The sequence below is a fragment of the Podarcis liolepis genome (genome assembly GCF_965112155.1).
Source record: "Podarcis liolepis genome assembly, chromosome: 16".
NCBI classification, from domain to species: domain Eukaryota; kingdom Metazoa; phylum Chordata; class Lepidosauria; order Squamata; family Lacertidae; genus Podarcis; species Podarcis liolepis.
The window spans coordinates 40,850,888-40,878,150 of NC_139567.1; the positions used below are offsets into that span (position 1 = coordinate 40,850,888).

Consider the following 27,263-nt stretch of genomic DNA (forward strand, 5'->3'; position numbering starts at 1 on the left):
CTGAGCCGGTTCACTCCAGCGGAGATTCCCTCTGTGGGCTGGAGTGTGAGTGTGTGTGCACGCCCGCGATTTCCGGCATCTGTGTTGACGCGATTTCTGGCGTATGCACATGCGCAGACGTGATTTTTGGCGCCACGGAAGCGAGTCCCAGCGCTGCACTGCGCAGGTTTAGCACAGCACGCGGGGACTCGCCAAGCAGGCGGCTCATTTTGGGGGCGGCTCGTGGGCTGGTTAAACAATCCCCGTGGGCCGCTTGTGGCCTATGGGCCTTAGATTGCCTACCCCTGAACTAGAAGCATGTTGATTGATTTATTTCTTAAAGCAAGGCTTCTTAAGAATCTGAGAGCAACCTCAAAGATCATGCCTCAGGAGCAGTAGGGTAGGCTGCCCACTTTGACAGAACACAGAGAGAAGGGAAACTAATTCATGCACTGCTACGCCTTATCTTCCATTTCAGCTCCCCACAAGCGTCTTGTCTACAACTGCGCCGTCAAGTTCTGTTGTAAAGCCACACCTCTGCGAGTAACCATTCACAAGCTATTAGTAATGCACCACTCCCTTCGCTAAATCTACCGTGCCAAACCAGCATTGCTATCCAGGCTCAAATGAAATATGCTGCCTTGAAATGCAACACTGCCTTAACCGTCTTTCACTTTTTTTATATTCTCGCTCATACTTTCAATGTGCTTCATTGACTGACTGACTGACTGACTGACTCCACTTGGCCAAGGACTTGTCTGAGAAAAGTACTGTGTTGCAGAAACTGTCCTGACCTGATCTGCTGCTGAATCTGGTCTGGTGGCAGAAGTGCTTCTGGAGCAGGACTGCTCTTTAGCAAGGGCAAAGCAGTCAGAACCACCACTCACATAGGCTGTGAATGTAACGTGAAATGTTGCCTGAACTTGCTTTTCCCTTCTCCCTCCTGTTCCTTTTTTCCTTGTGTGCCTGAGACCTCAGAACTGTTTTGTTTTTTTCTTTTTTGTAAACTGCTCTAAAGAGCCATTTTGGCTCACAGGGCAGGGTACAATATCTGCCAGGAGTACTTCTTTCTATAGACGCACACAATGGTTCTTTAGGCTGAAACAGTTGTGTGGGGAGTATTTGGTCTTCCCAGAGGTTGCTGAACTTTAACTCCCATCAGCCCTAACAGGGCACAATCAATGGACAGGAATGATGGGAGTTGTAGTTCAGCAACATCTAGAAGGATAAATGTTCCCTGCACTTGTTCTGAAGGAAAAGAGTATGATTCCTGCACCACCTTTTTTTTTAAGTTTGGTGTATACACTTTGTTAGCTTCACACAAGTCAATTTATCTGGGGTTTGTTGCAAGTGTGGAATACAAATCACATTATTAAAGAGATCTCATCTGCACCTGTCTCCCATCTCTTCTATTCTCTTTCCCAGCCTTTTAAAGGCTGAACTGGCTACACAAATTTATGGAAATCCATGTTTTATTAATCTCATTGGCTACTTATAACAGGCCAAAGTGTGGCAGATGGTAACAGTTATCTGAGCAAAGACCTAGCTTAGCCACAGCACTTAAGCAACAAAGCAAGGCAGATTTACCTTAATTATAGCCATCTGCTAGAATAAGCAATCCTGTCATTTTTTTGCAGAACCAATGTCAGGAGACACCCTTGGTCAATGGTGTTGGGACAAACAGCTGCAGGCAGCGACTGCAATCCATCACACAGGTGAGCAAGCTGAAGTTCCATCAATAAAAACACTTTTCCTCCAAATTAAGGGTGAGAAACAAAGAACGCTCAGGATTCTATCAAATGCCCGCAAGCTCTGCACAAGCATATCTTAAGAATCATGGGTCCCAAGCCAGGGAAACAATATCCTTGGTGATCAAGATAATTGACGATATGCCTCATGGCTTTCTCATTTGGTCACAGCAGTATGTCTATCAAGAGCAGCTGCTGATCTCTTCTCCATCTTAAGAGACTATGTCCCAAATGCTCCCTGGTTCTCCTTTTTTCCCTTTTTGGAACATAGGATACTGCTTTATACCAAATCATGCTGGTCCATCTAGCTCAGTACAGTAGTACCTTGGTTCTTGAACTTAATCCATTCGACTCCCGAAACAGTTCGAAAAACCAAAGTGCAGCTTCCGATTGGCTGCAGAAGCTTCCTGCACTCAATCAGAAACCGCAGAAGCCATTTCGGACATACGGCTTCCGAAAAACGTTCACAAACCGGAAGACTCACTTCTGGGTTTGCAGCGTTCGGGAGCCCATTTGTTCAGGAGCCAAGCTGTTCGGGAATCAAGGAACCACTGTACTGTACTGTCCCCTCTCTCTCTCTCTCACTCACACACAAACAGACGGGATGAGGAATCTGTGGCCCTTCGGATGCTGATATACTCCAATTCCTATCATTCCATCCCTTACCATTAGCCTTGCTGGCCAGTACGAGTCCAACAGTATCTGGAGGGCCACCAAAATTTCTCCAAACCTATTTTATACGATCCACACATCCCATAACAAAGGCGAACTGAAGGGCAGCTGCTGTTATTACAGCACCCAAGCATTTTCGTCATCTGTCTCTTCAGCTCCCTGGAAATCTCAAACCATTTATTTCTTTTAACCCTAAAGGGTTTTTGAAAAATGCTATCAACTGCACACATAATTACAAACTGCAGGCTAATACCAATCTGGCTACCTTGTTCCTTAATATACTTTTTTAAAAAAAACATGGTATTTTGCACATTAACATACACCAAACAGGTTGTGACCATGAATTGATCTTTAGCTGTGGTCTCAACCACTGAGCCTCTTGGGCTTGCTGATCAGAAGGTCGGCGGTTCGAATCCCCATGACGGGGTGAGCTCCCATTGCTTGGTCCCAGCTCCTGCCAACCTAGTAGTGCAAGTAGATAAATAGGTATTGCTCCGGTAGGAAGGTAAATGACATTTCAGTGCGCTGCTCTGGTTTCAGTGTTCTGTTGCACCAGAAGCAGCTTAAGTCATGCTAGCCACATGACCCAGAAAAACTGCGGACAAACGCCAGCTCCCTTGGCCTGTAAAGCGAGACCCAGAGTTGTCTGCGACTGGACTTAACTATCATGGGTCTTTACCTTTACCTTTATCACAATTACTATTTCCCACAGAAGTAGAATAAGAATAAGCCTATTCCGCCTGGTGAATCAGTGGCTGTCACCACTTTAGCCTGGTATTACCCATATCCATATAGAGGGCAAAAATTGAAGTATTTCTATGATGACAGCCCCACACTAGAAGATGACAACAAAGACAGCATTCCACTACCACCCAAGGGTGTCAGGCTTTCAAGTGGTGACACCACTTCCATACCATGGGCAGGTCTATACCATACATGTACATTTAAGCCTCCCCCTCCCGAAGAATCCCAGAAATTACATTTTCTCCTTACAAAGCTATAATTCCCAGCACCCTGAACAAGCTACAGTTCCGAGGATTATTTAGGGGAAAGCCCTGTGGTCTAAATTTATGGCGTGGATCTGTCCCATAGTTCTATTACGCCAGGCAGCATGCCCAAAATGTGTTTAGTGTTCACTATGCAACAAAATAGATTTTATGGTTCTTCATTCTAGTGATGCATCACGGTTTTTGTTCTTAATGCTTGTGGACATATATTTTATAGAAGGTGAAGGATACAAGTTCTGTACAAATGTGTGTGATACACACACACACACACACACACACACACACTCGCTTGTTTTGCTGTAAGTATGCATTAAAAGCCAGAAAGGTTTCCCTAACCTCCCAGGAGGCCATTTTGTACCTACTCTGCTATTTGGATAATTACATTCCATTTACCTTTACTCTTGAGCAACACCTTGCTTAACACTATGTAACCAGCCTGGGAGCACCAAGCTTTATACCTGCTATAATGTAAGATGAAGAGCCCAGGACCATTTCCCTCAAACGCCATTAGAAGTGCTGTGGCAAGAGTGAATTATGAAGACCAATGTGTAAGGAAGGCATTTCTATCAATTAACCTCCGCAGATGACAATTAAGGAACAAAAGATGCTGACAACAGCAAGCCACTGGGTTTCTTCCAGGAGAAAAGTTGGCATATTTTGCTAGAAAAGCCTCTGAGCTGTCACCTTCCAGGAGGAAGTGACAATGCTGCATTCTCAGCATTTTTCGCCAGATTTCATAGCACACAACCGGATGCAGGCCATTGTTCTGTTACAGGAGAGAAAACTGGGCCCCGTCCTCCTGCAACATGTTTATCTTCCAAAGACTGCACAGTAGACACATTTTTTTGCACGCTGAAAGTTTCCCCTAACCTACTATGTTCCATACTTTTGGAACCTGGGGCACTTTCTTCCTGGATGAGAACAAGGCAGTTAAAATCCAGATTTTTTAACTCCATTCTCAGAACAAGCAGGAACCTCCTAACTGCAGGACGGGCCCTGTCAATGCCCCACCCTCCTCTTGGCCTCTGTCAGAGGTGGAGCAGGGATTTATTTTTTTGTTTGACACTGCGCCATATAAGGTACATTGTGTAACCATTCCTGTATTCCCTTCTGTGTGTAAGCTGCAACAAATGCATTTTAACTCCCTCCTGAAAGAGGATGGCACTGCCTATCTTTTTTTTGACAACGTAGTTCTTTTAATACTTAATTCACCTTCTGCAGGCAAAGGTATAGATTTCTGAACCATACAAGGGCTCCTACATTCCTTGTCTTTGCAAAGAGTCTCTTTCTGAACGTCTCTCTTTGCCCATTCTCACTCCTGCTTCTGCTCCTTTCTGCACACCTGCTGTTCTGCCTGCCCCCACTTTGGCCTGCGTTCAGGTCTCACCTGACTTCACACTTCCTCTTCACCTTCTGTTTCATTAGGAAGGCTCAACATGAGTTTTGGCTTCGTGTAACTGTTAACTTCTGTGGCTTGCATAAGAACACCAGAAGCGCTTGCTGGATCAGGCCAATGGGCCATCCAGTCCAGGATCCTGTTCTCACAGGGGCCAGCAGCTTGCAACCAGCAAACAGGACCCAAACGCAAGAGCACACTCCTGTAGCTTCCAGCAACTTGCCTTCAGAAGAGCATTACTGGACCCAGTGAACAACTTGCACCATTAATATACAGTCATACCTTGGGTTACAGACGCTTCAGGTTGCGCGTTTTCGGGTTACAGATGCACCGAAACCCAGAAGTACTGGAACGGGTTACTTTCGGGTTTTGGCGCTTGCACATGCGCAGAAGCACTAAATCGAACTTTGCACATGCACAGAAGTGCTGACTCACAACCCACACATGCGCAGACACGCCGCTGTGGGTTGCAAACGCTGTGGATTGCAAACATGCCTCCTGCACGGATCACGTTCGCAACCCAAACGTCCACTGTAGTCGATAACTTCTGCAGAGATAGCTATTGGAAGAGCAGATACAAAGAGTGCTGCAGCATTTTGGAAGCTAACAAGGTTTACTTAATTCACTTCATAGCCCAAATTCTCCAAGCCGCCCTTCCCCAACCTAGAAATCTCCAGATGTTGGTGGACTCCCATCACCTCCAATGATCAGGGCAAGTGGGAGCTGAAAGTCCAGCCTCTGTCCACCTGCTACCCTCCAGATATTTTGTACTCCCATCCGCCTCAGCCAGCACAGCATGCTGGCTAGGCTGAAGGGGGTCGGAGTCCAAAATATCTGGATGATAGCAGGTTGGAAAAGGTTGTTGTAGTCCAACAGCCTCTAAAGGCCATACCAGGTTGGGAAATGTGGCTGCAGAGGACACACTTACCGTATTTTTCGCCCTATAGGATGCACCGTCCCATAAGACGCACCTAGTTTTTTTGGGGGGGAAATAAAGGGGGGGAAATTATTTTCCCCCAGGCGCGGGGCTGGGGTGGGGGAAGCCCAAGCTTCCCCTGACCCCAGAACAGGCAACTCTCCGCAAGCAGTGGGAGCCCGGCGCGGGCTCCCATGGCTTGCGGAGATCTGCGCGAAGCCTGGAGAGTGAGAGGGGTCGGTGTGCACCGACCCCTCTTGCTCTCCAGGCTTCAGCGAAAGCCTGCATTCGCCCCATAGGACACACACACATTTCCCCTTCATTTTTGGAGGGGAAAAGGTGTGTCCTATGGGGCGAAAAATACGGTATGTAAAATAAGCTTTCCTGTACTGAAACTCACTTCAGATGCATAACATCTCTGCACTTTATGCCCATATGTGTATATTTTCATTCCCACAAACAGAGGATGTTAAGTGATGCATCTGATGAAGTGGACCAGGGAGGCTTATACTACAGTATCCGCTGGTCATTTAAGGTTCCACAAGACTGTTATTAATATAGGGAGTCATATTATGAAGGTAAGAGAATAGGCAGGAAGTGTTTAGATGATCTCCAGAAGTAAGAAAGGCGCTGAACATGCCTGTATGTGTTCTACCATACAACAAGTGGGTGGCATGAAGAGCACAGCCAGCAATCTTAGATGGCAGATGATCCTGCTGCTAGTACCTTTCACTTTCCATAGCTCTTCTTGCGAGCGCCTTTTTGGATAAAGGGATCTCATAAAATAAGACATATGTCATTGTGAATTACTCGGGGGATGAACAACAAGATCAAGTGAATAAAATGTGAACTTTTCTGTGCCAAGTGACAGAATAGAGATTTGTCTCTATATTGTCAAGAATGGCCTTGGCCAGCTAAGGTAAGACCAACCCACAGCCCTCCTCTGCAATATAAAGGCTACGACCCATAAAGCCTTTGACCCCAAATAGTTCCACATACAAGACTTCACCCACATTTTAAAGAAAGGTTCTGGAACAGCTAGGTTGCAATCTGCTGCCCATAAGTCCATATTTTAAGAAATATGGGGAGGAAAACTGGAAAAGTCCATGGGGTGGGAGGTTTTTACCAGTGTCAGAAACTGGGATAGGAATGCCAGGAGCCATGTAATTCCTGGGACCTGGGTCTTTTGCCGTTGCACTACCCTGAAGACCCCCTGAATGACTCAGCCAGGCAAGTGGTGACTGGACTTCTCCATCCAGTTGCAAAAGGCTGGTTGCCAGTCGCAAAATGGGACGGGCGCCCGATAATTTCGAAACCTGGTTTTTACTGAGGAATGAATGGGGAAAGGGTGAGGGCTTGTAAAACAGACAAAAACTCATGAAGTTTTAGAATAATTGCAGTTATGTTTCAGAAGTATTGTTTTACAAATATTCTTACAATAAATTCACACTACTGCAAAGCCATTACTAGTTATTTATATACTGCTTAATGCCAGTATATAAATATAAAAATAGTAACAAAATAGTAAACAAAATTCTAAGTGGCTATAATTTGGAATCTAAAGGGGGCAGGAACTAGTAGTTTTCCTTCCAGTGCTGGGTGTATTTGATTTGACATATGGTTTGCATAAAAATAATAAACAGTAAGTTGTATTTCATGTTCCTGAAGCATGAAATACATATAAGGTCCCCTCAAAGTAATTACCAAAGGACAATACAGTGGTGCCTCGCAAGACGAAAAGAATCCGTTCCGCGAGTCTCTTCGTCTTGCGGTTTTTTCGTCTTGCGAAGCAAGCCCATTAGCGGCTTAGCGGATTAGCGCTATTAGCGGCTTAGCGGATCAGCTGATAAGCGGCTTAGCGGATCAGCTGATAAGCGGCTTAGCGGATCAGCTGATAAGCGGCTTAGCGGATCAGCTGTTAAGTGGCTTAGCGGCTTAGGATCAGCTGATAAGCGGCTTAGCGGCTTGGGAAAAGGGGGGGGAGGGGAAAAACCCCGCAGGAACTCGCAAGACAATTTCGTCTTGCGAAGCAAGCCCATAGGAAATTCGTTTTGCGAAGCACCTCCAAAATGGAAAACCCTTTCGTCTAGCGGGTTTTCCGTCTTGCGAGGCATTCGTCTTGCGGGGCACCACTGTATAAAATATTTAAACAATTTAAAACAACACAGTTTAATGAAGTACTGCGGGTATTTTAGCTTTCCCCTCCCATGGCTTCAAAGAGCCTAGATTTTCAACAAGCAACAAGGCTTGGACATGGTACTTGCACCCGCCTTTCAAAGGCTCTGGGAGAGGGCAAAGGCAGGCAGTGTTCTTAAAGACTCACACCAAAGAAAAGGACTTCAAGACGTGGGAAATGGATCAAGAGCGGTAATGTGTTTTATATTCGATTGGACATTTAGACATTGTCATGATTCTCCTATTTACTCCTAACAGCCTTGGCAAGACTGTCAAAGAATAGAAGTTCAAATATTAACTCATCATTAACTCAAATATTAACCCTGGATATTGTTTTCCTTGATATGTTATGTTTTGTTCTGCTGATGTGCAGAGTTGTTTGCATATGCGGAAAACAAAAATACATTCTAGAAGCCTAGTTTTTTATATCTTTAATCCATAACTGCTTATGTTTCAAGAGTCATTAATAACTCTCCACTGTATTAACGTAAGCCTAATGCTTCCTGCTACATAAACCAACTCCGTTAAGATTACAGTATTCAGTCACCTACTGAACTACTAAATTTTTATCTAGTTTACCCGCTTGCAGATGTCAGTGTCAGTCATTTGCGGCACACAGGAAGTCTGTGAGTGCAAAACCCTCTTCCCATTTAGAGACAATTTTCTGCCTCATAACTTGATGTGTGAGAAATTATGTAATGAATGTGGCTAAAAAGAGGCTACTGGACTGAGACTTGGATGGAACATTATAATATTTTATTGGATCCTCTGGAGACAAATTAAAAGCTTCCTGCCTGATCAATCTGTAGGTAGGTTTTTGGGGGGTAATTTGTCAGAGGCAACCAGATAAATGGCTTGTCTTCTCAGATTTCTAGTTGCAAAGTGAAAACAGCTTAAAGTTCAACACGATAATCTCCAAACCACTTCTACAACTGTTCTGGACAGACTCTGTAGAACGTGAACAACATATTCCTCCACACAAGGAGGCAGATGTACAGGAAGGTACCAGGTATACATGCAGATGGAGAGGTTTTTCCACAGCAGGTACACCGCGGAAAAGAGGCCAGTTTTCTTTTACACAGACCGTTTCATTGCCAGAGCAACAGACGGTTACCAAAGCCAACTGCCCATGCTGAAAGTGAGCAGGGATGCAGGTTTCATTTGTCACTTTGAGGCTCAAAGGAGGCAGACACGCATAGCCTGAATCTTGAATAATGCATCACCAGTCAGCGAACAGAGGCAGAGATATCCAGCAAATGGAGGAGACCCTACCTGCAGCACCTGACAATACCTTGCTTGAAATAACCCAGATACCAGTGCTGGCATCTCTGTCTGTGGGAATCCAAAAACATTTAATTCAAAACAACAGAGGGCAGAATTTAAATACAAGGGAGTTTACGGACTGCTCTCCCACATGAAGCAGCATTTATGTTTCCAGAGAACTCCAATATTCCCGGGATTCTTCTGGGAAATGATGGCGGACAAGATTCACAACAAACTACAGGTTACGAACTTAATTCATTCCGGAGGTCCGTTCTTAACCCGAAAGCATTCTTAACCTGAGGCGTGCTTTCGCTAATGGGGCCTCCCGCCATGCCGCAGGTGCGCAATTTCCGTTCTCATCCTGGGACAAAGTTCGTAACCCAAGGTACTACTTCCGGGCTAGCGGAGTTTGTAACCCAAAGCGTTTGTAACCCAAGGCACCACTGTAGTTTTCTTCTGCAATGTGTAACAACAAATACAGTGGTGCCCCACAAGACGAATGCCTCGCAAGACGAAAAACCCGCTAGACGAAAGGGTTTTCCGTTTTTTGATGCACTTCGCAAGACGAATTTCCCTATGGGCTTGCTTCGCAAGACGAAAATGTCTTGCGAGTCTTGCGATTTTTTTTGCTTCCCCCCTTTTTCTAAGCCGCTAATAGCCTTTTAGCCGCTAAGCCGCTAAGCCTTTAATAGCCGCTAAACCGCTAATAGCGCTAATCCGCTAATAGGGTTGCTTCGCAAGATGAAAAAACCGCTAGACGAAGAGACTCGCAGAACGGATTATTTTCGTCTTGCGAGGCACCACTGTAAGTGTTTGGAGGGCTTGCAGCCTGTACAAGAGGGTTGCGGAACCTGCAGCCTTTGCTGGAGCAGACTGGCCAATGGTCAGGTCCGATGGGAACTTTAGTACAACATATCCGGAGGGCCACAGCTTTTCCCACCCAAGCCATACAGAGCAACAGTGAGGCTCATCAAAACTGGCCAATACAAACCAAGTATATAGCTAGAATATGGCCCCAAATCCTCTGCAGCCTATGGGTGTTCCGCAGAAGATATGCTGTACAATCTCAGCAAACAAACTGGTGCCCAAAGGTGTCCACTAAGCTAATAAGTTCGAGATCAAACACCAAGCTGAGCTAAACTGTGTCATTGCCAGATACCAGTCATAGCACTGCTGATCAGTGACGTGGGGCAGAAAGATTTCCAACCTATGTTTTTCAGTAGAAATGTTTTATTTCCAAAAATGAATCATTCCACATTAGAAACAATGAACATCCTATAAAACTGGGTGGTTTTAGAAGCTGTGGTGCACAATCCTCCCCCCAATATTATTAAACTTAGGCAATGCCTATGTATTTAATGCACAGAGCTTTGGGCATGCTAAAATTATAGTGCACTTCTATGGAAATCTATTCAAAATGAAGCTCAGCTTACTTGAGATCTACATCCAGGTAAGTGTGAACAGAACTGAAGTCTTAGCATGTTAATAATTCAGAGCCTTCATTGTTTTTCTTGAGGTTCAACTAATGAACTTGCACTGAGTTGTCATGTAATGTATTTTTTTAAAAAAAATCATTAACGCAAATGACACTAAATGTTACTTGACGGCTTCTATTCCTTTTCCTCGAACCCCATCATCCTTCCAAGTTACCATTTCCACATACTAGGAACTAAGCCTAAATTTTGTGCCATAAAGTTTAATTTCATCAGAAATGCCTTCCAAACGTGCAAAGCAACACGAAAGCCCTTGAATCCCATCTCTTTTTCATGGATGTTCAGAAGTGTCTGAACGTCCATGTTTCCCCTTCTTTGCTGCTGTTTCAGTGTCACTTTCTGTTTTAGCTCCCAGCCTATCAGAGATGCACCCTAAAACACCATGCACCCCATCTAGGGGTTCCTTGGAAGAAAAGTGGGGTGTAAATGGAGTCATAAAACCACACCACTTTGTTGTGCTGCATCAACCTCAGTATAACAAGAGGCATGCAGTATAAGCAAAAGAGCCTCTACAGTATGTGTTGCCCCAATAACGTTTTGCACCCTTTTGACCACTCCTAAAGAAATGGTTGCAAAAATTGCCCCTCTCCACCTTTTTGTCAATGCCAAACAAATTAAATTATTACAAGTTGAAGTCAGCTGTCTTAGGAAAAAAAGGAGTGCATATACCAGGGGTCTGCAACCTTTAAGAAAAAAAGAGCCACTTGGACCCGTTACCGAAGGGGGAAAAAACTGGGAGCCGCAAAACCATTGCGACATTTAAAACAAATATATGTCCGGAGCCGCGATCTGACAGCGGGCGGGAAGGTGACGTCGGGACGGTGCGTGACTAACACACGCACCGCCCCATGCGACATCACAGCCAGTACAACGCCCGCCACAGTGGGGAGTGTCAGGGCGAACAATGCGCCTCCTCCCCTCGTTAGTATCCGCCCCGGAGCCGCGGCAAAGGTGTAAAAGAGCCTCATGCAGCTCCGGAGCCACGGGTTGCAGACCCCTGGCATATACCAAGCTTCCTTCTCTATCATCTTTTTAGCATTCAAAGGATTGAAGCAGAGTTACACCCTATTTCAGGGAAATCCCCCTGAAGGGGAACCCCACCTCAGGTTTCTGAAGGGCCTCCAAACAAAAGAAAACAGCTGCGATAACTTTGAGCAGAGCAAGAGCACTGCCTCTCGCCAACTTCATCTACATTTTGCCTTATCATCCTATGCAGTCTCCTTGGCAAGAACTTTGGCACCACACAAAAAGCATTTTCCAGAAACAGTTGCTTGCATACATTAACCAGGACCGGCCAGGTTCAAAAGGAGGCAGCCCTGAAGAGAGAAATACCCAGCGGCTTTCTCCCACAGCCATGATGTCATCAAAGCACTGCAGCTTAAAGCCTATCAACAAAGTGAATTTTCAGGCAAAACTTTTATGTACAAACTGCAGGTCAAACCAAGGGAGTTTTCAACCAGGGCTCCAAAATTCATCAGGGACCAGGGTGGTCTAGCCCCCAAGACTACCAAGAGCCCCTCATTATGACAGAAGGAATGCCTGCAAAGTAAATGACAATGAACCTGGCAGGATCCCCATCAGAAAGCACTTGCATGATCAAAAATGATGCAGGAAGGCAGGTTGTGCCCTTGCTGCAACATTCTCCTTAAGTGTCATGCTTCTATCTTTTCCCCAAAGGAGTGGATGGTAACCATTTATGTACAGGAGAACAGTAAAGAGGTGAGACGAAGGTTGCCTCTGGTGTTGTGCCACCCATTAAGAATTACTCTCCTCTGCTGCACAGCAGCTCACGTTTCAGGATCCCATCACAGCGGGACAGAAAATACTGGGAAACTTGCATAGAGGCAGGATGAATATTCTTGGGAGAATGCCCAAGAGTCTATTCTGCCCTGTGCTGCAAGCGCAGATTTTCTAAAGATGCCAAATTGCAAATCAAGCAATCTATCAGTACAATATAAGCAAGAGTCACAGAAATTTGCAGAGTGTGCATTTTCGGCAAAAATTCCAAAGAGGAACAGTGCAAAGGCTCTCTCCCAGGTTGTGCTGCCAAAAGTCTGCGCAGCAAGGAAGCCCGCAGGAGCGTGACTTGTGATCGCTTCTTTGCCTGGTTCTTCCTGACACAAGAGGCTAGAAGCCAATGCTCAACAGGAAGCAGGATTAGGATTTTTTCTTTTTACAGAACAGCTACTCACATCAGAGATCTGTTCTTGCTGCCACTAAGTTCAGAGACATGTTCACAATAGACATGCAACATCTGAAAACCAGTTGCAAGTACAGTGGTACCTCGGTTTTCAAACAGCTTAGTTCACGAACAACTTGGAACCTGAACACTGCAAAACCGGAAGTAGGCGTTCTGGTTTTCAAACTTTTTTTCAGGAGCCAAACGTGCTCCGTTTTGAGTCCCCCTGTGTTTCCTGTTTTGAGGCTTTTTCAGTTAATTTGTTTTTGTGACTTTGTGTGACTGCGGAGATGGATAAAAGCCCCCCATTCAAACAATGACTATCATCAGTGCAGGTAAGAAAAGAAAATTTAATTTTTATCATCTACAATACTATTTATTTTATAGTACAGTACATTGATTTGCTTTCATTTTATGGATCAATGGTCTCGTTAGATAGTAAAATTCATGTTAAATTGCTGTTTTAGATGTTGTTTTTAAAAGTCTGGAACGGATTAATCCATTTTGCATTACAGTACTTTCTATGAGAAAGTGTGCCTTGGTTTAGGAACACTTTGGCTTTGGAACAGACTTCCGGAACGGATTAAGTTTGAGAACCAAGGTACCACTGTACTATGAGTAACACTTGTCAAATTTCTTTTCTTATTTTCTTTCTTTTTCAAGGTGATCCCCCCCACCCCATTTTGTTCAACCAAATTATTTGCAGGCAAACAAGGAACAAAGCATGTCAGAAACACCTTCCTCCCTCTCACCCCCCTCCTACAAAGCAACACACACTTCCCAGTAGGCACTATTGGAGGCAGAGATCCAGTGCCGCCCACACAATAAGGATTATATTATTCTTGTGAAGTGGCAACAGTAGGAACTGCAGCAGAAACCACTTAGCTAAGCTCCCCCTTCTCAATGCAAAGTTTGCATGTGTCAGATCTTAGGTCAGGCTGACATCTGAATGGCGGGCAAGAAGGCAGAGGGAAACCAGCCCAATAAAGCAATAGTGTGAATACAGGAAGTTCTGATTTTAAGATAATTGAGCATTGAGCTCAAGCAATTTTAAGTGCCTGCTTGGAGGGAAGTGAACGACCAAGATACAGGGGAAAATTCACCATCACTGAGCCATCTTTGCACATGTAAGAATGTGTAGGACGACAGCATCTACACATCAAGGGAATGCAACTCTTACTTGCTCACACACACCCAACTTCTCTACAGAAACTGAAGGCAGCAGATTCCTTGAGTAAAGCTGGGGAATGTTGCTGTAGAAGTGGATAACCTTTCCCCTAACAGGCAATGCTATTTCAACAGTTAGGAAAGCTGTGATTCAAGAGTAGCAGTGTGTTTGTTCCTTCCACTTCAGGAACTCAAAGGGCCATTTCCTGGGGTGATTGGGGTGCACTTTGTAGGCAGATACCTGCACAGTCACTACTACAACCTTCAGCTCCACCCACAGAAAGATGAGTACTGCCTTTCTCAACCTTCATCACAAAGAGAAGGAATCCTCAAATGCATCTGACCGATCTAGCTCCAATCGCCTGGATTCCACTCCTGTACTCTATATACCTGCCACAAGCCGCACCAACATTTGTCTCTACCTTTTATGCACACCTCAAAGTGACTGGATATTGCACACCTGGTCCCACTATGACCTCTGACCTTGGATTACCCATCACATTATACCACAGAATTCCTTTAGTTCCAAATACTTTGTCATTAAGTTCAGCCTAACTTAACACCCACCCCCGGAAGTCAACCAAACCCAACTGCCCTAGCACCGATGCTAATTGACCTCCCTGGAACAACATCACATCATTTCTTCCCGCTCCCTCCTGTTTTAAACTCCTTACAGTTTCTCACTATCAGCTGGGACATGATCCCTAAGGGAAACACGGGATAGAGCTTGAAAAACGTAAGAAACATGTGCCAGTTGAATTATCGGCTCACCCTCACTTCAACTGTCCATGCATACCCAACATTCCTTTTGGGCTTCCCCTGCAGAGTTATTTGCAACATTACCGAATCTTGACCCATTATACAGATCTCTCTCCCCCTGAAATCTGCATCATCAATCACTCACATCATCTCCTGTCTGGTTCTAGTCGCATAATTCTTCCAGAACAACTCTGCAGTCAGCAGTCACACAAATCATTAACCAGAAACCAATTGACCCCCTGACCTATCACTACAGGTCAGGTTCTTGCTCCCATCAAGCCCCTGTATTAGCCTAGCAAGTTAATCTACATTAAGGCATGTATACCACACCCAATTAAGCATCAGAATAATTCCTCTTGGCTTTTTCCTTTTCTCTAACCCTGCCAAATCCATCACATGGAGAAACAGCCATCTCCCTCTCACACAGGTGCATCTACCCCTTCAAATTAGTCCAGGGCTACTTCCACCCACACTATATGCCCAAACATTAATGCCAGCCACTTTGAAGAACCTCCCTAAGTTTCACCCGCCCCACCCTCTTAGTCTCCAAACAGGACTGCCCCTCTCCACACACAAACACTTGAATCCCAATCGCCTTTACTTCTTCTCTCCTCCATTATTTAAACCTTACTGTTGCTACTCTGGAGCCCCATCTCCTCCACATTACCTAGAATGCCTTTATAATCCCACTCACAGTCAGGCCTCCCCTCCCTTTCTAAATTACTCCAGGATCATCTTCCTTCCTGCCACGCCATACAGAAACACCTGTTACTCCAAAAGCTTTTGTTCCACCCCACAATTCCTCCAAATGCTGCACAAACAGCCCCAGCCACCTTCACAAACAGTTCCCTCTCTCCTACTTCATTATCTGAGGACCGCCTTCTCTCCTCCCTACCTGCAAGCCTCTAAACTCCCAGTCACTTTCAGTTTTCCACCTAAATGCCTCAGGCCCCCATCCTGCCTCCCAGCTCCTCTAAAGCCCCTGCCCCCATCTGGGTCTCATTCACCACCTCAACTCCTCAGTCACTCACTCCCTTCATTCATTTAGCAGAACTGGCTTTCCTCCTCTCCCAAAGGAATCACTCCCAACACTTCCTACCCCACACTGTCATACAGATGGCATCACTCCCTCCTCCTCCTGGAAGATCACAGAAACCGCCTCCTCTTTTCCTTACTCTCTACATATTGACACTTGTTTCCCCCTAACCTTCTCTGGAGCACCCCATCCTTTTAAACCAAGCCATTTTACCGCTGCCTCACTCTCAGCACCCTCTCTTTACAGAACGAAACTACCACACAAATTGCTTTCCTACACACACTTCCAGATAACCCCATGACCTTCCTTCCCTGTGCAAAGTTAGGCACACACCCCTCTTGCTTCCAACCCTCCTCTAATGCTCCCCTTTAATCCCAGTCACCTGCCTTCCCAGCTCCCCACTCCCAGCAGCCTTCCTAGCCTCTGAGTACCCAAGACCTAAGACCCTACAACACACGTGTGTGCATACATTACACAAACTCACATGTACTTCCTCCACTCTTCCAAATACCCCTTTTATTTCAGCCCCTCCCCACTTCCAGCAGCCCTTTCACACACACATTCTTTCCCCCATTGATCCTGACCTTCAGTGTAACACCCACCCACCTCACTTGCTTTCCCTTAAATTCTTCAAATACCCCCTTTTAATCTCAGTCAGGGCCTCCCTTCCACTCATCTCAGCTATCACACAGATGGGTACTCTAGAGAGAGAAGAGTTAAAACCTGCCTTCATACATGTATTATGTACACACATGCCTCCCCTCCCCCAAGGAACCCCTTTAACCGTAGTTTTCCCTGCCTAATTCTACCAGCCCTCTCTCAACCACCACAGATAACTCCCCCCTTCATATTTATCTCAGACAATCAGGCAGCTCTGGCCTCTGCCCCTCCACCCAGCCATTATTTAGGAACCCAGTTTAACCATAGCTTCTCCTGCCTCCTCCTACCAGTCCTCTCTCTCAGCTATCACACAGATGTCCCCTCCCTCCTTCATACATAAATACACCTTACCAGTACAACTCCTGCTTTACACCCACCCCAAATACCTTCAATGAACTTCCTTTAGACCTATTTCCTCAGCTACCTCTCCCTACCCTTATATCAAAGACCAAACTTCATTCATATCACACACACACACAAAAGACACTTGTCTCCCCTCCCAATGGCTCCAACGAACCCCCTTTAACTCTTGCTTCGCCCCGACTTCCACCCCCTTCCACTATCACACAGACGCCTCCCCCATTATATATATATATTATATATATATATGCACTGAATTACATATGTAATACAAACAACTAGCTTGCCAGCCCTTCCAGAGACGTCCTTTAATCTTAACTTCCCCCACACTCACCTCCCAGCAGCCCTATCTCTCTCTCTCAACTGGTATTTGGAAGCATGTTGATTTACACATATCAGTTAACTCCGCATTAATGTAACGTTTTTTAAAAATATGCAACTGTGCATTTTTGTAAGATTTTGTTCAAGTTGCCTGCTGATGCTTCCAGTTTCTGCGAACCACTTAAGAGGCGTTTTTAATATGTTATGCTGTATAGAAATTAAATAATCCAATGTACAAATCTCTCTTCTTCCCCCCCCTTCTCCTCAAGCCCAGGAGCTCCCTCCCTTTCCCCAAGTCCTCCACCTGACCCCTTTCCCACCTGCCCCAGCTCCTAAACCAGGACCCACCTCCCTTCGCCCCCATTCCCCGACCCCCCTCCTCCTCTGTCCCCCAAGGCCTAAACTGTCACACACGGACAGCCCCCTCCTCTCTCTCTCTCTCTCTCGGCCCCGCTTCCAACCCCAGGCCTTCCTGACCCTCCCTCAGCCATTCCCCACAGACACGACCCCCTTCCGCACCCCCCCACGGGGTTTTTTTTCTGGAGACTCACCTGCAGGTGCTCCTGGAAGCGGATGGGCAGGATTTGAGCCATGGCGCCCGAGGCGTTGTTGGGGTTTTGGGGCTCCAGCCCGGCGTTTGGGCGGGGGACCTAGTCTCTCCACAGGAAAAAAAGAAACACGGGAGGAGGAGGGGGGGTTGAGAGAAAAGCAGCCGACGGCGAGGCGAGCCAAGGACCCGGGAAGGGGGAAAGGGCGGCTCTCAATGGCGGGGAAAGCAGAGAGGGAGAAGACGGTGGGAGGCCGCCGCAAGCGATCCGGAAACAGCCGCCGCTCGCTCGGCGGAAGGACACACCACTTTCCTCCTCAAGGGAAGGGAGAGCAACGGCCGGGCGGCGCAGGAACAGTCACGGCGGCGGCGGCGGCTCCCTCCGCCTTATCCTCCTCCTCACCTGCCGCCAATTAGCGCAGCGGCGGAAGGATCAGAACGCCGCCCACGCAAAAGAATCAATGAGAAGCGCGGAAGGATACGCGAAACCGGAAGGGACTTTTTTCTCCCTCTCCCTCTCTCGATGTGTCTTTCTCTAGCCAAGCTTTCGCCCCCCTCCCCTCTCGCTCTCTCCTGAGCCCCGCCTACTTCGGCGCTACGTCTCTCCCCCCCTTTTTTTGCCACATCATGCGACCTGGGCGGAGGGGTGACGTCACTTCCGCTCTCGCACCCCACAGTCATTCCACCTGGGATTCTTGCCCCGTGATCACATGATTGGGGGGAGGAAGAAGGTGCTTCTCTCTCGGTAGACTTTCTAGGCAGAGGAGGAGGAGGAAGTTCACCTTGTTCCCCTCCGCATTCTCTTTCTCGGGTATTAAAATAGTCCCTGGTGAGAGGGGATGCTCAGAACGCTCCATGGCGTAGGTGGTTACGGCGCCTGCGCGGAAAAGAGCTGCTTACGGTTTTCCGCGGGTTCGAATCCCGGCCTTGGCACGCAGAGTGAGATGACCTTGGACTGGTAACCTTGTTCCACAGGTTAATGCATAGAGAAAGGAGAATGAGACTTGAGGGAGGCTGTGCAAATACTTAATAAAATCAGCTGTCAGCTATATCAGAATAGGTCTCTGGGCAGGTTACATTGTAAAAATTAAATAAAAATGAATCTTAAAAAATGAACAGTGTTAGTAAATATATCATGTAGGGGGGTTGGACTCGATGGCCCTTGTGGTCTCTTCCAACTCTATGATTCTATGATTCTATGAAACAAAGTGAGAATATTCAGCCCGAGGGCCACATTTTCTTGTGGGGGCCACATGGCACTAATGGGTGGAGCAACAAATGCAAATTGACCTTTTTGTAACCTCAAAGTTCTACCAATTTTACTTTCTGTTTTTCAAATTTTTCAGTTCACCCCATTGCTATCCCAACTTTGGGCTGTATTCTTCTTAAACTTGCAGGAAAAAACCCTATTACATACATTACTTTGCAATGAATTTTCCCTGATATAATGCATTTTGGGGAGTTTTTTCACCAACATGAAGCATTTGAGAGTGCACTTTCCCCCTAATATATGTATGATTGGGGGGGGGGGAATGAATTGCAAAATTCAAAGAAGAGGGGATCTAGAAGGAAACACACATTCCTGTTCACCTATTTGGTTCAGGGAATGGAAATCAGGTGGGTAGGTGTTCCAATGTGAAGCAAACAAATTTCTCCCCTCCCTAGGATTTGTCCCATTTTGTAAATGTCAGCCACCCAATTAGCCAAAAGAGATACTCCTTGACTCCAGGCAATCAGGAAATGACTATTGCAATCCCCAAGGTTTTGCCCACCCATGGTTGGGCTTGGGATGTTTTTGAGGCTTACTGTTACCTTACAATGCATTGCTCCTAAACAAGCAGTGTGAGATAAGAGCCATTTCTCAAAAGACTTCCATGATAGCCTTATCTACTTTAATCCAATGGCATGCCATTGTAAAAATAGAAAACTGTGGATGAAAATAGATTAACCGGGAGGTGGAATTGCTCTGTTCCCGCCCCCCTCCCAAAGCCAGCATAGATCTCCTGAAATGTATGAACCCCTTCAAAGAACTTACCAGGGATTTTTTTTTTTGGGGGGGGGGTTGTAATTAAATAGATATATTGAACCACGACTATTACGCTGCAAATGTTTAAGCATTAAAAGTGTGGACCTGTGCTGTAACAAACTGCTGCAGTGTGGGGCGCTTTGGTTCAAGACTTCCCCCATCTAATGTTTCCCACCCAATGAGAACATGCCAGAGCTAGGCAGCAGACACAAATTCAATAAATAAATAACATTACAGCCTGGATTTTTTAAAAATAAATTTATTCGGGCAGAAGCTTTATGAACCAGTCTCCTCCAGGTGTGTTTGTTAGGATGTCCAATGGTAGCTTTGGGCTAATAGAAGCTGCTCTGCAGGCGCAAAGGAGGTCAGTGTTGATTTCTGCAAATCCCTCCTATCCAATGCAGCGCACATACACCCCGCCCCTCACAGGAGCATAGTGCATAAAGGTAAAGGGACCCCTGACCATTAGGTCCAGTTGCAGATGACTCTGGGGTTGCGGCGCTCATCTCACTTTATTGGCCAAGGGAGCCGGCGTACAGCTTCCGGGTCATGTGGCCAGCATGACTAAGCCACTTCTGGCGAACCAGAGCAGCGCACGGAAACGCCGTTTACCTTCCCGCCGAAGCGGTACCTATTTATCTACTTGCACTTTGACGTGCTTTCGAACTGCTAGGTGGGCAGGAGCAGGGACCGAGCAACAGGAGCTCACCCCGTCAACGGGGATTCGAACCGCCGACCTTCTGATCGGCAAGTCCTAGGCTCTGTGGTTTAACCCACAGCGCCACCCACATCCTAGTGCATAGTATATAGTATAGAGCAGCAGGGATGAAGAACCTTGGGGCTGGGGGCCAAATGTGGTCCTCCACATCTCTTTCTGGCCCTTGGGACTCTCCCCAAGCCATACTCCTGACCAGTGCCTGCTTTTCATCCTCCTTGAGTATTCTTGCCTGGCTAGAATGTGTCTGAACTGTGACAATGGCTCTTCCTTGCTTGGAGGATTGAAGAAACTGGCCTGCTGTTGTACAAAAGTTTGCATTTGTTGCTCCACCCACTTTTGCTTCTGGCCCTGCAGAACCCTGGCATCTGGCCCTCGGAAGATGGTGCAGCAAGGAATATAGCCCGTCATTTCCACAAGGAAATCCAGCAGAGCCTCTCCTTATGTTCTTAAAAAGGCCACACAAAGGAATGGCACAGACTAACCACAATGGTGGGCTGCACAAACACACGCCCTTGCTATAGGTAACCCTGCAGAAAAATGGAAGACAATGGGGACCAGTATCTTTAACTCAACTTGAAGGTCCAAAAGGAGGAATAGCAGATCCATCCAAGATTGATATCAACCCTGAAGATTCATTGCACACACCCATACACTCAAAAAACTAAATTTTAGCTGTCAGATCTTTATAACAAAGGTACAAAAAACATTTCTTACTCAACAAAAGGGGTGGTTATTTTACAACCAAGAATACACAAACACACACACACACACGTATATACAATATCACAATGAATATATTCTTTCAAAGGCTGAATAAAAGCTTTATAACTTCTTGCTTGAACAGTTCACCCAATGTGAGTGTGCTTTTTTAGAAAAAGGTTGCAATGTCATAGGCCACTTTCCAAGCCCAATACCAATAGAGGAAGAGTGCTTGGAAGCAGCATAGGTAAGAACCATAAATATTTTTAATGCACTCGTTTTTAAAAGGTGGCTCCCCCCAGGGTTTTGTCAAGTGGCTTTCTCTTCTGATCGCAAAACAACGCCAACAGTTTGATCAATTTTGACATGGAAAACTGTAAAGCAGCTTTTGCAGGGGGAAAGTCCTTGCAAAAGAGACAAAGAGGAGGAGGGCATATGAGAGAGGGAAGTGTGAGAGTCTCTGTATGAGAGAGGAAGGTTTGTGTGTGGTGTAGGAGAGACAAGAGAAGCCGAGGGCTTGTTTGAAGTGTAGTTTGTAGTGTAGTTGCCTCCTTAAAAGATAACTGATTTGGCCTCAACACCTTCAGAGGGGTCTCGCCCATGACACGGCAACCACCACAGCTCGCTTGCAGGCGTTTGCAAGCGTTTCTGAGCTACGAGCAGACATGGCATCCTCTCAGCCTCCAAGGCAACCCGCTGGGACTCTCTAACCAGAGCTGTCCCTTTGCGGCTGGTCCTTATATACACAGTGATGTAGCTCCACCCACCCGAGGTATCAGGTGACAGCTTGGGCTCCCCTGGGTCCTACCTTCCCACCGTCTCCATTCCCCCAGCTCTATCTGTGTAAATTCAGGTAAAACAAGTGTACATTGTGGGTGGCAGGGATGGAGGATTGCTGCCAGTTCAAGTTTCCTTGGAAGAGGTATTTAATTCCTGCATTCTCTGCTGCTTCCTTTCTAAGAACCGAGCCCTAGCATCACTTATGGATTGGTTATCATTCCTCTTCTCCATGTTCTTTGCAGACTTGTCTGTCGCTTTTTCTAAAAAGGAAAGGGGAAAACCACACACTGGAAATCAATATTGCAAAATGAAGGATTTCTATTACTACTACTACTACTATCATTTATAAATTTATATACTGATTATGTGCCAATATGGCTTCTGAGCTGTTTACCACTATAAAATCAATCCATAATTAAACTGCACAATAGCATTAAAACATCCTAAATTAAAAAATGATTCTTTTCACTGTATATGTTAAAGAAAGTAAAAATTAAAACAACAAGATCACCAGCTCACTTAAACAGGCGTGTTTTGAGGATCCGGCGGAATGCCAATAATGATAGGGCCACTCATATATCAGCAGGGAGGGCATTTCACAACTCCGGTGGGGGGAAAACGCCTCTCTGTTACTACAAGCTGATAATCATAAGGCCAAGGCAGAACTAACAGGGTTAGAGAACATTTCTCAGCCCAAGAGTCACATTCCCTTTTGGGAGATGCTCTGTCCATGCACTTCAGCCTTTCCCAAATTAAAATCATAAAATAAAACTACCAACGAAAAGGGGTGATTGGTTATTTCTGCCTGGGGACAACTTTCTCTCCAGCTTTGGTTACCGTCAACCATGCAACAAACTACAGGCACAACAGATGAAAGATTGTCTATCCAGTCCAGTTTCAAAATCCAAAATGCCAGCCCTGGGCTCCTTTGGAAGGAAGGGATATCTATCTAATAAATACATGAAGTAGCCAATAAGATTTAAACAAAACAGCAGCACAGAACATCATTGCAATGGAAGGGAGAAGAGCCACTCAGCCAAACGTAAATAAATTTATTTATTTATACCCTGCCCTCCCTGTCCAGAGCCAGGCTCATGGCGGCTAAAACCAGTAACATTACAGTAAAAACATAAGGGGGGGGGGGAGAAACCAATTTAAAATACAGGTTAAAATGCAATTTAAAATGCATCCTCATTTCAAAAGTAGCCCATTGATCAAAACCATAAGGGGAGGGAAACAGAAGGGTCAGACTGAGCCCAAACCAAAGGCCAGGCGGAACAGCTCTGTCTTGCAGGCCCTGCGGAAAGATGCCAAGTCCCGCAGGGCCCTAGTCTCTTGTGACAGAGCATTCCACCAAGTCGGGGCCAGTACTGAAAAGACCCTGGTCCTAGTTGAGACCAATCTAAGCACCTTGCGACTTGGGACCTCTAAAATGTTGTCATTTGTGGACCTTAAGGTCCTCCACGGGGCATACCAGGAGAGGCGGTCCCATAGGTACGTGGGTCCTATACTGAGTCAGACCCTGGTCCATCCAGCTCAGTAACGTCTACACTGACTAGCAGTTGCTCTCTGCAGTTTCAATCAGAGGCCTCTCCCTGGCCCCACCTCATGCCTTGTGCTTGCAAGCCAGATACTCTGATACTGATTGCACAAGATGCAACTTTGGAGAGGATGCCATTCCACTCCACCGCCTGGGGCCACCACAGAGGAGGCCTTGTTTGAGCTTACCATTCCGCTTCTCGAGGTCCTCCTTGTTCCTCCATTTGGCCATCTCCTCCTCCGTCACCTCCTCCCGGGCCATGCTGCTCAGCTCGTAAGCGTTGATCTTGTGCAGCCGGGGCAGCAGGTCCTGAACCCACTCGTAGCGGACCGGACACACCATCCTGACGTAAACCTTGGAGGTCACGAGGACATCATGGAAGAGGATCCATTCCAGCTGGGCTTCCTGATCACGGAGCTGTGGGAGGCATGTGTGCTTTCCAAGTTATCAGAAATACTTCGTACAAGAGGAGCGTCCTTTCAGGAAGGAGATGGTTATCGATGGCCACTAGCTATGATGGCTATGCTCTGCCCAAAGTTCTTACTGAGCTACATTGCCCATCATTCCTGATCCCTGACACAGCTGGCTGGGGCTGATGGGAGCTGGAATGCAGCAAGTTCTGGGGGAAGTCTTTCTCCCCCTCTCAAAATAACAGAACCCAAACAGGGCCATCTGAATGCCCGAAGTTTCAGGAAGGCAAAAGGAAGCAGTTCTTCGCATACCTGATGGAGCATCTCCACCCCCATCGTTCTACCTGGACACTGAGGTCCAGCGCCAAGGGCCTTCTGGGGAGAAGCCAAGTTACAGGGAACCAGGCAGAGGGCCTTCTCAGTAGTGGCACCCACCCTGTGGAGTGCCCTCCCACCAGATGTCAAAGAGAACAACAATGACCAGACTTTTGGAAGACATCTGAAGGCAGCCCTGTTTAGGGAAGCTTTTAATGTTTGATGGACTACTGTATTTTAATATTTTGTTGGGAGTCTCCCGGAGTGGCTGGGGAAACCCAGCCAGATGGGCAGGATATAAATAAATTATTATTATTATTATTATTAGTATTATTAGTATTATTAGTATTATTAGTATTATTAGTATTATTATTATTATTATTATATAACTAAAACAGTGGAATTGACTCCTGCAGGAGGGCAGGGATAGCACACCGATTTGGATGGCTTTAGAAGAGGATTGTACAAATTCACTGAGGACAAGGCTATCAATGGCTACTAACCACAATGGCTCTGCTCTGCTGCCATGGCTGGAGTTGGCAATGTTTCTAAATGCCAGCTGCTGGAAAGCACAGGAGGGGAGAGTTGCTCCTTTGCTCGGATCCTGCCTGTGGCCTTCCCAAAGGCCTCTGGTTGACCACTGTGAGAACAGGATGCTAGCACAGATGGGCCACTGGCCTGATCCTGCAGGCTCATCTCATGTTCTTAAAGAAATGTAAAGGTAAAGGGACCCCTGACCATTAGGTCCAGTCGCAGACGACTCTGGGATTGCGGCGCTCATCTCGCTTTATTGGCTGAGGGAGCCGGCGTACAGCTTCTGGGTCATGTGGCCAGCAAGACTAAGCTACTTCTGGCGAAACCAGAGCAGCGCACGGAAACGCCGTTTACCTTCCTGCCGGAGCGGTACCTATTTATCTACTTGCACTTTGACGTGCTTTCGAACTGCTAGGTTGGCAGGAGCGGGGACCGAGCAACAGGAGCTCACCCAGTCGCGGGGATTCGAACCGCCGACCTTCTGATCGGCAAGTCCGATCAGAGCACCACCCACATTGCTCTTTAAAGAAAGGTACACCCCGGTAAAAACTGCAGAGTTAAGCACGTACTGCACTGGCAGCTTCCCAACTTCCTGTCTTAAGGGAAATCCTTGTTATATCCACCTAGCTATCAAGGAACCCCTGTGCGTCTGGCTACAGGACCCCTGCCTGCATGATGAACGACACTGCCATAGCTCAGTGGAAGAACACCTGCTTTGCCTGCAGAAGATCCCAGGTTCAATCCCTGGTGTCCCCAAGCTAGGTGGGCAAGAGACCCCTGGTCTGAAACCCTGGAGAGTTTGCTGCCGGTCAGGTCTGACTTGGTGAAAAGCTTAATAATAATAATAATAATAAATTTTATTTATACCCCGCCCTCCCTGGCCAGAGCCAGGCTCAGGGCAGCTAACAACAGTAACATTACAGTAAAAACATAATAGGGGGAAAGAAAAAAGAAAAAAACCAATTTAAAATACAGGTTATAAGGTGTAAGTTGCCTCGTGCCAAGTCAGACCACTGGTCCACCTGGCTCAGTATTGTCTCCCTTGACTGGCAATGGCTCTCCGGGGGTTTCAGGCAGGAAAACATTCCCAGCCCTGCCCAGGGATGCCATTGGGGACTTTTCTCTTGAAAAGACTATTTACCTATACCATCAAATAAAGCCAGGAATGCAGAGAATCTGCTTGGCTGGGCTTTCTTCTTAATCTACAGAAAGGTTCAACCATTCCATCCCCCCCCCCTCCCCAGCAATTATTAACAGAGGGGGGATCTTACGGCGGACGAAGGGTGAATGTAGACGGTGCTCCCGTGGCCATCCATGGTACAGAACGACTTGCCTATGGATCTAAGGGCAAAAAACACAAGAAGTGGTTGACGCAGACTTTCCAAAAACCAGCCCGTACCGCACCACCCGCTGAAAGGGACGACCGCATTTCCTCGACTATTTGACGATAGTCTTTGACTTGGGACTCTGGTCATTTGAACCCCTGCACAACTGTACTCATTCTACAAGTTTTATGTAGCTTTGTTTCCCCCTCTTTTAATTTTCCACCTGCTGTTACAATTGTCCTATCTGTTTTATTTACACTACAAAATGAATCACAGAGTTGGAAGGGGACCCTGAGGATCATCTAGCCCAACCCTCTGCAATGCTCAGCTGGTTAGAGCGTGGTGCTGATAATGCCAAGGTTGCCGGTTTGATCCCCGTATGGGACAGCAGCATATTCTATAACCATAGAATCGTCCCTTCCAACTCTACAATTCTACGACTCTATGAGCTTGTAGTCTTAACCTCCAATAACATGCTTATTGACAGAGCACCGCAGCCCTATAAGCCAGTGAACTCCCTTTACAATCTCCACTCAAAAACATCACAGAGCCTTTACTCTGGTATGTTTAAATGTCCTTCCATCAGCAGTTCTGGAGGGGAGGTTCCAAAAGAACTTCCCTGTCGTCAACGTAAGGTAAAAGTAAAGGACCTCTAGACGATTAAAGTCCAATCGAGTTCGGCTATGGGGTGCAGCGCTCATCTCCGCTGACAGACAGCTTTTATGAGTCGTGTGGCCAGCACTTCTGGCGCATGGAACACAGTGACAAGTGCCAGAGCACACAGAAAGGCCGTTTACCTTCCTGCCGCAGCGACACCTATTTATCTACCTACGCTGGTATGCTTTTGAACTTCAGGAGCTGGGACAAAGCAACAGGAATTCACCCCATTGCACGGATTCAAAATGCCGACCTTCTGATCGGCAAGCCCAAGAGGCTCAGTGGTTTAGACCACAGCACCACTCCTTTTCCCCATTAATGTAAATGTCCTTGTGAATCTAGAGAAGTAGAAATGGTAAATCATGTCCTTGTGTGTCGTTCTTTTTATCACGACACAAGTAAGATTTTTACTGAAAATCCTTTTACGGAAATTCCCAGGATCATCATGAGCATTTTCTACATTTTTGCTCCTTTCGGATAAGAACGTACCCAGGGGGAGTGAAACATTGTGCAGCTGCGTGCAAAATTCAACTAATTTCAGCAACCTTAAAATCTCGTTTTCCATGCCTGGCGTCCTATAG

General features: G+C 46.4%; 2 protein-coding genes and 1 long non-coding RNA gene across 5 annotated transcripts in view; 1 reads left to right on the plus strand and 2 right to left on the minus strand.

Moving 5' to 3' along the window:
* Positions 1 to 18,308, minus strand: part of CLTC (clathrin heavy chain) — a 75,898-nt gene extending 57,590 nt beyond the window's left edge. The window contains exon 1 of one of the 2 annotated variants that reach the window (XM_083479731.1): positions 17,683 to 18,308. In XM_083479731.1, coding sequence (XP_083335857.1) covers positions 17,683 to 17,724 — 42 coding nt within the window. In that variant the 5' untranslated portion in view covers positions 17,725 to 18,308. The remainder of the gene's footprint in view (positions 1 to 17,682) is intronic. The other variant, XM_083479730.1, reaches the window with a different exon arrangement.
* LOC310695551 overlaps positions 1 to 27,263 on the plus strand; it is a 197,695-nt gene that overhangs the window by 42,953 nt on the left and 127,479 nt on the right. The gene's annotated exons all lie outside the window — the stretch shown is intronic.
* The window catches only part of DHX40 (DEAH-box helicase 40), a 25,674-nt gene continuing 19,499 nt past the window's right edge, over positions 21,089 to 27,263 (minus strand). Inside the window, exons 16-18 of one of the 2 annotated variants that reach the window (XM_083479885.1) lie at positions 25,972 to 26,041; positions 23,630 to 23,858; positions 21,089 to 22,161 (exon numbers count right to left, since the gene is read on the minus strand). In XM_083479885.1, the coding sequence (XP_083336011.1) occupies positions 22,025 to 22,161; positions 23,630 to 23,858; positions 25,972 to 26,041 (436 nt within the window). In that variant the 3' untranslated portion in view covers positions 21,089 to 22,024. The remainder of the gene's footprint in view (positions 22,162 to 23,629; positions 23,859 to 25,971; positions 26,042 to 27,263) is intronic. The other variant, XM_083479886.1, reaches the window with a different exon arrangement.